The sequence below is a fragment of the Lactuca serriola genome, chromosome 7 (assembly GCF_051521515.1).
Source record: "Lactuca serriola cultivar US96UC23 chromosome 7, Lser_US96UC23_V15, whole genome shotgun sequence".
In the NCBI taxonomy this organism is placed as follows: Eukaryota; Viridiplantae; Streptophyta; class Magnoliopsida; order Asterales; family Asteraceae; genus Lactuca; species Lactuca serriola.
The window spans coordinates 64,423,104-64,437,036 of NC_136414.1; the positions used below are offsets into that span (position 1 = coordinate 64,423,104).

General features: G+C 33.6%; 1 protein-coding gene and 1 long non-coding RNA gene across 2 annotated transcripts; both read left to right on the plus strand.

The window, feature by feature from the left end:
* The first annotated feature begins 1,228 nt into the window (after positions 1-1,228).
* On the plus strand, positions 1,229-2,997 carry LOC145062583 (uncharacterized). The gene is made up of 4 exons (XR_013687618.1): positions 1,229-1,516; positions 1,741-1,800; positions 1,911-2,653; positions 2,736-2,997. It is a non-coding gene; the product is annotated as an uncharacterized LOC145062583 (long non-coding RNA).
* A 2,715-nt stretch (positions 2,998-5,712) lies between these two features.
* On the plus strand, positions 5,713-6,956 carry DHNAT1 (Thioesterase superfamily protein). Its single transcript, XM_079010399.1, has 3 exons — positions 5,713-6,280; positions 6,354-6,545; positions 6,645-6,956. Exons 1-3 carry the CDS (start codon positions 6,140-6,142, stop codon positions 6,795-6,797), a joined length of 486 nt encoding a protein of 161 aa, XP_078866525.1. The 5' UTR covers positions 5,713-6,139; the 3' UTR covers positions 6,798-6,956.
* Positions 6,957-13,933: the final 6,977 nt, after the last annotated feature.

Genomic DNA, 13,933 nt, shown 5'->3' on the forward strand with positions numbered 1-13,933 from the left:
ACCTGTTGGATAAAAATTTAGCCTGATTGTGCAACATGCACAATGTCTTGAGTGTTTTGTTTAGGTTCAAGGCATGTTGGAACTTTGTTTGTTGGATGGGAAATAATGTTAATAGAGAAGTAGAACAACAATATGATACATTCTGGGAACAAAATAACCATCAATATTAGCAATAATAATGTTTATAAGTTATATAAAGAACCATATGAAAATGACATAACCTAAAATACCCTAAAAAATAACCAATTTGAACTTTATAGCCCATTAAAATTTCAAAACCAATTTCTCACGTGGCATCCACCATTTGTAAACATACGACTGCAACATTTAAGAAATTTGTGTTAATTAAAAGTCTACTATGCAATCAATGGTTACGCTTCTACATGAAAAATGAAAATACGATGCTATAACATAAAACAATAAAAAACTATAACTTTATATATGTAACCATGTGTGCGTGACAACGTATTTGTGTGTGTAACATTGTAAGTGAGTATGATTGCAAATGAAATTGCCAACACCATTAATGATTTAGTTTTGCTACAAGGTTTTTATTTTTAATTTTTTGGTTTTGGGATTGGAAATACCCATAAATCCTCTCTTTAACATAAATGACCATTTTGCCCCTGTTTAATCTGATTAATCTGACCATTTATAAATACTTATTGTATAGAGAAGTGTTGTACAATTAATAATACACAATCATCATATGTTAACGGAGATTTCTAAAAAAATCCTGACTATTCAATTTAAATTTTTATGGTTTTCATTTATGCTAGCATGACTTTTTCTTGATAATTGTTTACCCGTTAACTATTTGCGTAAAACAACTAATCGCCTTTGTAAGCTAATTTCTTAAAAAATAAAATATTCGCACCCGTCGCTTGGCGTGGATAAACGTCTAGTGTGTGTGTGTGTATATATATATATATATATATATATATATATATATATATATATATATATATATATCTTTATACCTTAATAAGCATTTAGCCTAAAATGCTGAATTTTAAGAGGTACACTCCTTAAAGCAGCATTTACAACAACTTTAAACTTTATGCATTTACCATTGAAAAAGTCAACCTCCATTGATCTTTACTTGACTTGGTCTGCATTCCTATCACGCCCAACAACCTCCCCATTGTATCCCATTGTATCGTAGTTTTGAATTGGTCATTTAATCCTTGAAGTTTGAAGTGGTATTCCTCACTTTTAGCTACTTGAATCAATAAAAAACGAGCTACATAACTCTCTCTTCGTCTCTCTATATCTACAAGAAACTCAGTCACAACCCTTACCACCTTCAACAATCCAACGTCGTCTCTCGCCGTTACCACGACCACTAAGCGTGCTGGTACCAATCAACAACACCCATTCTAGCGCCACCCTTGCCACTCCGCCCAATGAACCCCGTTCCAACTTCGTTCTCCGCCAACCCTGCCCTTTATCACCAATCGATACTATGGAAGACAATTGATGTGTGGTCTTTTGATTTCACCGTGAATGCAAAAAGGTAAATATGGAATTCTCTCTCTCTCTCTCTCTCTCTCTCATCTGATTTCAATATAAAGGCTCTTTTTATTAAGCATAAATTAGGGATTTTGGTTTGCTACTTGAGATTTATGGAAAATGAGGCGGTATTTGATAAATTCATACTGATTTCTTCTATAAAACACCAATATCCCAAAAGGTAATGTAAAAATTAAGTTAATTGATGCTCTATTTTTTCGGTTTCAGGATTTCATTTCTTTTATGTGCTCTTTTCCTGTTTGATTCATCTGGTTTGTATATCTGAAAGTAAGTACATCACATTCTTTTATCTAATCAATTAATGTTTTTGATTTCTGGGTTTCATTTATTAATGGTTCAGTTAACCTTTTTCTTAATGACTAACTCTGACGAAGAAGCTGATCTAGGATGTTTATAAAGCTTGGATTACCCTATTTGCCAAAGATGGAAGATAAAGACAAAGAGTATAGATCGATTTTTCCCAGTGTTTACTACATAACATTGTGCTTTTTTTCCATTTCTTTTTAATGATTTTTTTTAATAAGGTGTAGCTTACATTGAATTGTCATTTGAAATAACCAAGCAGGAACTACCTAAACCATGTAATTCTTATTAGCATTCATGATATGTGGTGGTGAACACATGTTTTGGTGTAGGTCGTAATGTCTAAATAGGCTAACCTGATTGAACAAACTCCAATGGAATCAACTATCTAAAATGGGGTAATTAAAATCAAAAATCTAAGTCTAATGGCAGCAGTTGCCCATAAAATGGCTGAATCATTTGTTAATAAGTTCTTCCCTTCCGGTTTTGAATCGAAGATGAGGAGACAGTAGTGATTTCATGAACTGGTAAGCATCTATCCATCAAATTTTATTTTCTTGTGTATGTGTGGTGATGATTTCGTTTCAAATGTTGGAAAATAGCAGCAAAAGATGAGAATTATGGTCGAGTCTTTGCATGTCTTCCCTCAATTTGAGTTAAAGTGAAAGAGAATGTAACATGCTTATGGACGAACCAGGAAGAAGCAAGTATGGAAGTTGGGGTTTGGTATATAAATTATATGTCTTTATTTGTTGTTATTTTTGGAGTTACAGATAATGAGTTTGATGGGAATGCGGGATGGGCCGAACTTTATCAGGTATAATATTTGCTTCTCAAGATATTCATTTGTTACAACAATGGAATGTAAATAAAAGCATGATGTGCTTCATTTTACATAGTTGCAGTTTCCTTCTAAGGAGTTTGTCTGATTTAGACTTTTGTATCTACAATGACCATTAACCCCAACTATAGAGTAAGTATATTTTTCTTTTCTTTTCTATTTTTTTCTATTATATTGAGGGGACAAGTATGGTCTGTAAATTAAGTATTGGAGTTGATTTCTCATATGGTTGTGATTTTTCACTGCTAGGTAAGTGTGATCTCACAAAACCATTATTGTTTATAATTGTTACAATTATAGGTGAATGATTAACGTAAGTTGTTATTTAGTAACTTAACTTTTATTTTTATGTAATTTTCAAAGGAACTACTTGGTTTTGCAAACCGATTTCTACAGGTATATATAATAATTATGCAATTTATATTTTTCCAAGAAATAACTTTTAGTCTAGAACTCAATTTTTTAGATGAAATTGGGTTTATGTTGTTGCATATTGTTTATAATATTTTCACCATTTTTTCTTAAAAGTAGGATAATGTTTTTAGTACAAAAAATATGAAAATGTTGCTTTTTAGTAAGATGCTATAACCTACAAAATTAGTATGGGTTTTTGTTATAAATTTGATATATGACAAAGGTTAAGTCGTTTTCACCCTAGCCCATGTTCCAATGAGATCAAAAAAATTCATTTTTTTCTCCTAAATTTTGATGTCGTTGGCATTCTTGATAATGAGCTTTAATGTCAAACCAAGTCCATGTTCGAATGAGATTTAGTCGTCTTTACCCTAGCCCTCGTTCAAATGAGTTCAAAATTGTAATTTTATTTAATCCCCCCTTGAAATTTGATGTAATATACATGCATGATGTATAGAAATAACATTTAAAGCAATGTACTTCATAATTTTTTTTTTTATAGCAATGTACATTTGTGTCTATAGTTTTAAATTCTAAAAAATACCATTTATTCCAAAATTTGTTAATTTTATAATGCTACATTTCTATTTAAGAAAATTTTTAGAAAATACAATGCTATTGCATTTAAAGTGCATGTACCATACCATTTAACCATTTAAAAGTACAGTGAGCCAATTTTCCATTTTAAAGTGTATTGTCATTTAGAATGTTTTAAGCACTGTGGTCACTGATGACATGATGACATAGTTTTACTTCGAAATACTCATATTCAAGAACTACTCACAAATTATATACTTTGTTTACCTTCTTCTAATAGTGAAAAGTGGCATTTTAGAAAAAAAAATACATTAGCTTTATAAGTTAACACGGGCATGTTTTGGTGTAAAGAGAAAAATGTCATTTTGTCATAAAAGAGGCATTTTCGTAAAAAAATAACAAATTTTTTAAGTTAACAGCGAAAAGTGACATTAACTATACCTATATAGCAATCAACTTACATTTATTTTACCTATTATAGAAACGTATTTTTTCATTTTCACTTTTTTATAGCAAAGTACGATGGTACTTGTGATTTTAAATTCTAGAAAATAACATTTATTCTAGAAATCTCTAAAATTTTGGAAAAATACTTTGTTATTAAGAATTATTATAGAAAGTACCATGTTATTCATTGTATAATTTGCTTAATTTTTGTTATCAGTGAAAATTGGCATTTTGGTACTTTCTTTCATGGTTTTCTTTAATAGGATTGGCAGAAGCAAAGTAAGGTTGCCCATACATCTGAAGGAAGATAAACAACCAACTATGAAAGTGTGATTGGATATTCGTGTTTCACAATGGATTAAGTTTTAATAGCAATTTAAATGAAGATGAACAACCAATACAACATGAGTTACAAGTTCTACGGATGATGGTTTGTGACGGTGTTTTGTTGTGCTAGGATGACTTTAAATTTATAAAGACAAAATTTCTCTTTTTTGTTATTTACATTATTAACGTTAATTACAGCAATCCAAGTAGGCTAACGATTCAATCTTTTTTAATGTTCAACTTTACCATGGACTTTAAGCTACATCCCATTATTAAAAGTAATAGATAATAGATGCACATTTTATTATATGTTGAAAACTCTCAATTGCCAATATTTTTGCACTTAATTGGTTAAACCGACTTGCACCCAGTTTTTTAGCATCACATGTATTTTGGGAACTCTTCAAGACACTTGAACACAATTTCTTCGAATTCACAAGTATTTAAAGGATTTTAATCTCAAATTAAATCAAAACCTTCTATTAACAACATCAATCTTATTTACTTAAATTTTTTTCTTTCTAAACCACTATAAACTTCAATGCATGAAATTTTATGACCGATGGCTACGTGTGTAGGAATAAATGAAACGACAAACAACATAGACGGTAGTTGTGCATAACAACAACCTAATTACCGAAAGAAACTATTTATACCTGTTGTTGAAAAAAAAAACCAATCGCACCCGTCGCTTGGTGCGGGTAAACGACTAGTATGTATATATATATATATATATATATATATATATATATATATATATATATATATATATATATATATATATATATATATATATATATATATATATATATACTATGTTATAGTCGACAAGTGATTTGAAACGAGAAACAAGGTACTATGTAAAGCTGAAAAAATACATAAAACAAAACCTAAAAACTTTTAATGTTAAGAATTTTGTTGCAAGTTTCACTTTATGGAAATGAAGAAACTGATAAAACAAGATAAAGAAAAAAAAAAAAAAAAAAAAAAAACATTAAGAAGTTGTATAAAAACAATATAAATAAAAAGGGACGGAAAGATTTACGATGAATATCCCATTAAATATGCTACCGAAATTTCCTTCCAATGACAAAAAATAAAAAACCTGAATAAAGGTCAGGAATGTTTAATTGTCATATAAGCAACTCTTTTTAAGGAGAAGACAGAAAGCAAATGATGTTAACTAAACAAACGAAAAAAAATATATCATAAATTTTGACTTTAGTCAACCAACTCCACCTAACAAAAATCCAACGGCTAAGATTTAATCTGATCGATTCCACCAACCTTTCACCATCCCCACAATGGCATATAAACATCCTCTCCGGGAGCTTCAGAGCAGCTCCTCCGTTCCACCGCCGGAACTTAGTTTCTACATTTGAATCATATATCTTTTTGTAATTACTCTCTTTAATTTGCTATGAAATCCCAATTTAAAAGAATCGGAGCCCTAATTAGTCTCTAGTTCGTCTCTTTGATTTCATTACCCGCCGTCCGCCGCCGTGTGTTGCTGCTTGTTTTCGATTTCTCTCTGTTCATGAATTGGTGGAAAGAAATTAAGAAAGTAACGAGTTAACCTCTCTTGACTATTCCATTGTAAAACGATATCCACACACCATACCTACCCTATCCTTCTGACAAGTCAACAACAATATTCGTCAATTTTTCTCTATTTGATTCCCCGATTCAATTACATATCAATCCACCATCAATTCGTTAGCCCAGACAAAATACAGCATGGATTCACCTTCCCCACCAACGACAGAACCAAAGACGAAGTCTTTGGATATGCCGCTACATGCAATCGGCTTTGAGATCGATGAGTTATCGGCACAAAAAGTCACCGGTCGTCTTCAGGTCACCGAGAAGTCATGTCAGGTGATATTCAATTTTCGATTTTGCATCGCTTTCACCCAAAATTGAAACTGAAATCTGAATCAAAATCGCACAGCCGTTCAAGGTGTTACACGGCGGAGTGTCGGCGTTAATAGCAGAGGCGCTCGCGAGTATGGGTGCACACATGGCGTCGGGATGGAAGAGAGTCGCCGGAATACAGCTCAGCATCAACCACCTCAAACGGGCCGACATCGGCGATCTCGTGTTTGCTGAAGCCACACCTCTTCACGTCGGCAACACGATTCAGGTCCCTGATCTTTCCATTTCTTGATAATGCTTAGCAATTTCTTGATAATTTGAAGCCTAGAAAGCAAATCATATGTGAAAATGATGAGAATTTGAACAGGTATGGGAGGTGAGGCTATGGAAGATTGATCCTCATAACCCAGAAAGTAGATTACTTATATCGTCATCAAGAGTTACTCTTCTCACAAACTTGCCTGTGCCTGATAATGCCAAGAATGCTGCTCAAAATTTAAAGAAGTATGCTAAGTTATGAATATCAACCCTAAATTTATTCCATCATACAATAAATTTCATCTTGTAGAAATGTGATAGTGTTTGTTAAAATAATAAATCCAATTTTATGTTTGTTACGCATGTAACTAAGAAATGTTAAATTGTCCCATTGAGATCAATTTTAGTCTCGGTTTTGATAGACCCGATCTTACCAAAATCTCAGTACAATGCATCTCAAACAAAGTATAGTCACAATATAATTACATGACCTTAAAGTGCAGGCATACAATCGAGAAGTGTAACACTAATGAGTTTTAACTTCTTCTATTGACATCACTCCAGTTTTTGAAACGTGTACAAAGTCATAATTTAACAGGACATGTTATGTCATTAGTAAAGTTTTTTTTTTTTTTTTTTTTTTTTTGTCATGATAAGCAATTTTAAAAACATAATCTACTATAACAAGTTTACAAAGTATGCCTACTTTTTTATAGCATAAAGTTATAAGGTGTAACTACTTTTTGTGGCAAACTTTCTAAAACATGTGCACTCAGCATGTTCATTCAATAAATTTTTAGCATCATGAAAAAAGGTAATATGTTTGACAATACATTAATATTTTAAAAAGTTGTCATCAGAGAAATGGGCCACGTTTTAATATTCACTTTGAACTCTTGTAGTCACACGTTAAAAATTCTACATAAAATATAGGAAAAATTATACAACGGTCCTATTATGTATTTCGATTTTACCCGTTTAGTCTCTAAAGTTTTTTTCGTGTCTTCTAAGGGAACAAAATGTTTTTTGTCGTGTCAATTTGGTCACTTTTGACAAATTGAAGGGATTAACCCATTTTCCTTGTCATTGACTTTGAAAAGTCAAAAAATTCCAAAGACTCAGTGTTGTTCTTCATCTTCTTCAACCCGAATGGGCAAATGTGAATGAGTTCCTTCAAGCAACTGTCTTATCCTAACCACCGGAGACTCGTCGGAGAAGTTTATCAACCGGGTCATAGTGGTGAAGCCTCAAACGCTTCAAAACAGTCCTAGAATCCTTGATCCAGGATGCTACTTGGAAAATTCTTTGAAAAATTTTCAATCTTTTGGATATCAAAAATCGAATCAACAAATGAGTGTTAAAGAAGTTGTTTTGATGTCCATCTTTCTTCAAAAATTGTTCGCAAACACGTATTCAAGAAATCTCTTAGCTTCCACCGATAACCATGTCGGAAACAATGCCACATCTTCAGAATACCCAATTCTGTATAAAGCAGATACCAGGGATTGATCCCTGGAGTGATGGAGTGATGGAACCAGGATGCTGGTACAGTGGTTCATAATTACTTCATAGAGCACCGTTGAAGTTAATTTTCACAGTAAAGTTACACAGATCCAAACATGTTATTGACAAAGGTCACTCCTTGCTTCCAAAGTAAGTGGAGTGATCGACAAGAACAAGACACCCATTCAAAGTATTGTTAGTGGGAGAGAGTACCCAAGTAAGCGGAGCAACATATTTGGAATACATACCTTTGGTATGTCTTTGGCCCGCTAATAGGTTGTGTTTTTGGTGGCGTACTTGCAAAGAATGAACACTAATCCCCTAAATCGGACCTTAGCACCCGAAATCGAGAAACACAGTTAAGTAGCTTTGCCTTCAGATTCTAATCAATTTTAGAGGAAACCAAAACCTGGAAGAAGGTGAGAAACATACGTGAATAAGGGCAAAACATAGCAAAATTTAGACGAAGGATTATATGAAAGTCAAAATAGTCATAATTTTGACTTTTAAGTTTTCACTATTTTGATTTTCAAATGAAGAATGTTTAAGTGGCATATGAAACCTGCTAATATTGGTTAGAGTGACTAAAAAGACAAGTCGTTTCAAAGTTTGTTCCCTCAAAATGTTTGAAAATAACTTAAAGGACTGAATGAATAAATATGAAATACATAGTAAGGCTAATGTGATAAAGTTTGTCACCGAAATATTAAAAAAAATTCTTCATGAAATAAATATAAGTCACCTGCTAAGAAAATTTTCTCCAAAGGGTTTTCAGTTTAACGGTATTAGATATTATCCTCCATTGAAGTTAAAAGTTTAAGTTTCGTCTGGAGCATTGTAAGTAGTTTAGGAGTGGAGTAAATTTTTTGTTCCAAATAAAAGAAACATGATATCAAGTTTATCGTGATCAAAATATACAAATGTTAAAAATTTGTAGTTACTTGAATTAATAACACGTTAAAAGTTTGAATCTAAAAATAAGGAATGTTAAAGAGTTTATCATATGTTAAGATATTTACCATCATAAAAAGTAACACCTTCAAAAAGGTTTATTGTCATAATAGTCACTCTTATATAAAATTAGTCCCAGAAAAAAGAAATACTTTCTAAAATTTAATGTGATAAAGTTTGTATTATAAAATTGGACTAAGGGGGTGTTTGGATTTGAGTTTCAATATATATATATTTTTTTATTATAAAAATGTTTATTATCTCGTGTGGTAGCCTTATGCGGCGGCAAAAAGCTTAACTATTTTCTGCAGTGTTCTGTAAAAATGTTTATATGTATAAAATGAACAAAAATGACATTTATATATTTTGGTCTATATTTTTTACATATACCGTGTCTATTCTCATTTTCTACCTCAACTGTGCAGAAATCAATAAACAGCATTAAAGGTTTCATAATCCCATACGACTTTTGGTTTATTCTTTCTTTTGGAAGTTTCAATCATGACATTTTATTTGTGTTCTTTCAATCAAAATCAAAGTCTCCATACATGAGCGAACCTTCATTGTCACCTCTAATCTGGCATTTACAACTTGTGTCGGATCACATCACAATTAAAAAAAACAGGGCTTTCGAAACAAACATGTTCGTTGGTAATTTGTCACTGAAACAATATACAATAGATTTGTAACGAAAAAAAAAAACGATAGTGATACGATGGTACTTTCCAGAGACAAAATATTCAAATTCAGCGATAGAAATACTTGTCACTAATCCTATATACTTTGTTGGAGCATTTGTCCATACTTACGTTGTTTTAAAGATGATCAAATCAAAACCCAAATTATATCTTTGTCTAATTATCTCATTCTATTTTGTGAGAAGATGTTTAATAGGATGATCAGTGGAATACTAATAAACAACTTTCATAAACAAACAAGGGACTTTACATGCAGAAAGTTAATATGAAGCTCTTGATGCATATTCATGACTTCCAACAATTTAACATTTCTTCTAACTGCCGACCCAAAACCGATCGCCATTGAACCACCAACAGTCTTTCTACAAGGCTCACGTCGCGCAAACCTCACCAAGGAAAATAAGGGCACAAAACTGAAAACCTTGGATCACGATGTCGGATTTCACCCGTACAAGTCACACATACACTGGTTCATGACACGTCGTGACACCATCAAACCATACATCATCCCACAGTTGTTATGGTATGCCCATAGTCGCATACCCAGGGGTGGATTTACAATGTAGCACGGCGTAGCATGAGCTACCCCTTACATTTTTCTGTTAAATGTAAATTTAGCGAAAATTCGTCAAAATCCGTCACGAATATGTTGGCAATCCATCACAAAGTTTAATAATCGTAAATTTGTCGGTTTATTGGTGATTTTGTGATGAAAGCTACCATCCGAAATGAGTTTTTTTTTTCTACAAGTGCAACCTCAAAATTTTGTGCAACCCCTGATTTGTTTCTTTCTGGATCCGTCACTGTGCCTACCACGATTCCACCTCCATTACCGGTTGTAACCACTATAATTACCAACTATAACCTATGATGAGAACACACTAACCGCATTAGATCCATTGTATCTCATGCCTTACTACTTTTACTCACTTTTTTATACCTTCACTAGATCCAAGTTCAACAAGGTACCAAATCCTGAAGAAGGTATGGATATACCCTCAACATCTGACTATCGAATCGAAACCCCCAATCATAGAGGAAGTTTTCAGAATCCCCCATAATAATGCATATTGGAATTTGGGTGGATCGATACAACTATGATCCAGGTCAATGCGACGTCCCAACTAAGCTTTACACATGCTAAACCCTTGGAAATCTCATGTAAATTCCGACAAGGAGACCTTCATCACGATCTTTGACCTGTGAGCAACAAACTATATCTAACATATGCGCTGACACAAACTATAATTGATGTGTCGCGCCTATACAGAATTTACTTGTACTTTATGCATTCATCTTGTATTTTACACACACATCTAATAGCATATATATATATATATATATATATATATATATATATATATATATATATATATATATATATATATATATATATATATAGACTCACACACATTAATACTAACACATTATCCTATATTTAACCACACCACAAATTTATACATCTACATATTTAAGTCTAAAAAAACAAGGTTTACATGTTGGAATATGTGGAATACAAAACAAAGCAAGAGCCACAAAGGAGTGGAAGCACGCATAAACATATTCCAATAGGATCACAGATTCATAAAACGATTTGCATTGTAAAACACATAAAAGAAAAGAAGCAAGAAATCATACACGTGTAGTCTTTGATTTCATCTACATCTGATGAAGTGGATGTAGAGTAGCAAAAATAGAGTTCATGTAATGGAATTGCACCCAAAAATATACCCAACAACACTTGAAACTTGATCTTGTGAACAACTTGAACGCAAAACCTAATAGGGTTTCGGTTGTGATGACTTACGTGTTGCATTGTCAAGATGAACGTGCCACATTCTCGAAGAAGAATAAAGGAGAGGAGATAAAAGAGGTAAAAACCGAATGCAAAGAGGAGATCTCATTATTGCCGGTTTTTCACCTCTATTTATACGGATAGTGTTTTATTTTTCTTGTTGGATAATTACGTGGTCACTAAGTAATTATCCCTAAGATTTGAATTTCAAATGTTACACTACAAACCCATGAATCTACAAGTTTCTATTAATTTTGTAACGCACGGTGATTCTAAGGTATTTATTTATTTAAGCTTGGTTATTGAATTAATTTGATTTTGGGCCTCGAAGATATTGGACCTAACCATTTTGGGCTTAAGGTATGTCGTGCGTTGGGTGTATCACCCCATGTATGCGGTGCGTACTAGAGTAAATGAATCGTGGATGACATGAACGTACGCATAGCGTACAAGTTGGTATGCACGATATACGTGTCCAGACCTAAAACCCTAATATTTAGTGTTTGAGCACTATTTAAAGAACATTATGTCCCAAGGATCTTTTCTATTAACCTCCCTTTTGTCCCTAATCAGCCTCCACGAAACCCTAACTTCATTGTGAGTATTCTTGAGCTTAGAAGGTCATTTTGGGTGTATTTGGTGCTTTTGAAGGAATGAGATCATCTTGAAGCTTCATTGGAAGAGTGAGAGCTTGTAGATCTGGAACATCATCATCATTTGGCACTCTTTGGAGGCATAAAGTTCTGAACTTGATGTGTAATAGCTTGGATCTAGTTCTTGCTTGATTTTGGTTAACTTTTGGTCCTATGAGTGAGTTTTGGTGGCTTGATGCAATACCAGAATTTATGAGTTTCCCCTCTTGAAGTTTTTGAGGATTCTACGTCTTAAAGTTAGCATCTTTTGGGTTGGGACTCACCCATGGAATTAGAATATTATATTTCAAGTATAGGTTCTTTTGGGGCATGCAAAGTCACGCAGTCAGTGACTTTATGGTTCTAGACGTTGATTATGACTCAGATCCATGGTTTGGACCCTTGGAATTAAGCAATAGGAGCTTAATGAAAACGTTGGCTTAATGGATGAGTACGTTAGGCGTACAAGCCTGTACGTGCAACATACAAGCCAAACAACGAGTACGCTTAGCGTACAGCTGAGTACGCCCCACGTACTCGGTCAGAGGGATTTTGCAAGTTGGGTCGACGTTTTGGGCCTCCTATTGGGCTTGGGTTATGAGCTCTTGTTGGGCATTCTGAGAACAAGTGTCTTAGACATGGAAAAATTTATTGGGTTTAGGGTAAGGCCCATGAGAGTGTTGGGCCCAAATGGGAAAATTGAGCCATAAATGGGCCATGAAAGATCATTGGTTTTGGGACTTTTAGATTGTGGATTTGGGCCTTAATTGTGGATTAAACTAGATCAGGGGTAAAATGGTCATTTTACCCCGAATATGGATTATTGGATATAGTTTGGAGCCCAAGTGTTAATTGGGTGTTATTTTGTATTGATAGCTCGGGGAGTCGTCAGGACAGCAACTAGGGATCTTCAGTGTTATTCAACATTCGAGGTGAGTTTCCTTAATGGGTTTAGCGGGTCTAAGACACCAATTTTGGCCCTTATTGATTATGCTAGGATGCTAGAAGTATGTGTGACACTTACATGTGTTATGTGTTGCTATGTATATTGGGCAGGGCTCGATGTTGGGTGAGGCCCAATGACTAGAAAATATGCTATGGTTTTATGATTTTTATATGTGTTAGCATGATTTTATGATATGCGTTGTATGTGTATAGTGGTCGAGGCTCAATGACAAGCGAGGCCTGAGAATACAGATCTGTAAACCAAGCGGGGCCCGATGTCAGGCGGGGCCCGATGTCAGGCGTGGCCCGAAGTAGGGCGGGGGACAATATGTGATTTATTATGTATGGTGTGGGGTAGTTTGGGGAACTCACTAAGCTTGTGCTTACGATTTTTAGTATATGTTTTAGGTACTTCCGGTTCCAAAGGGAGGGTCTCGGGATGACTACATCGCACACACCATATGAATTCCGTTTTTGATATATCACTCTGTTTGATATGATGTTTGTTATACTTATTTTCATTCAAGTTGTATGAATATTGTTTTTGGAATATTGTTTTACTTAGATTAAAAATGAAATTTTTGGATCATATTTTTGGGACATTGCAGTTGGTATTAATGCCTTGGTTTGAGGGATTCAGGCATACTCTCGGGTGTGTCTAAACTTAAACTGAGGATTTGGAAAGTTTTTCAGAATTTTTTTCTAAAAGAAGAAAGGATGTGGTGTATGCAATCAGCTGAGTTCAAGTAAGTTTTGATAGGTTATGGACATAACAAACAATCCCTATGTGTGCATGCAACCATAATATTCTTGGATATATGTTTTCTCTAATTGAACATACATGTATTGAACATCAAAAGGAAAAATCCTAGGA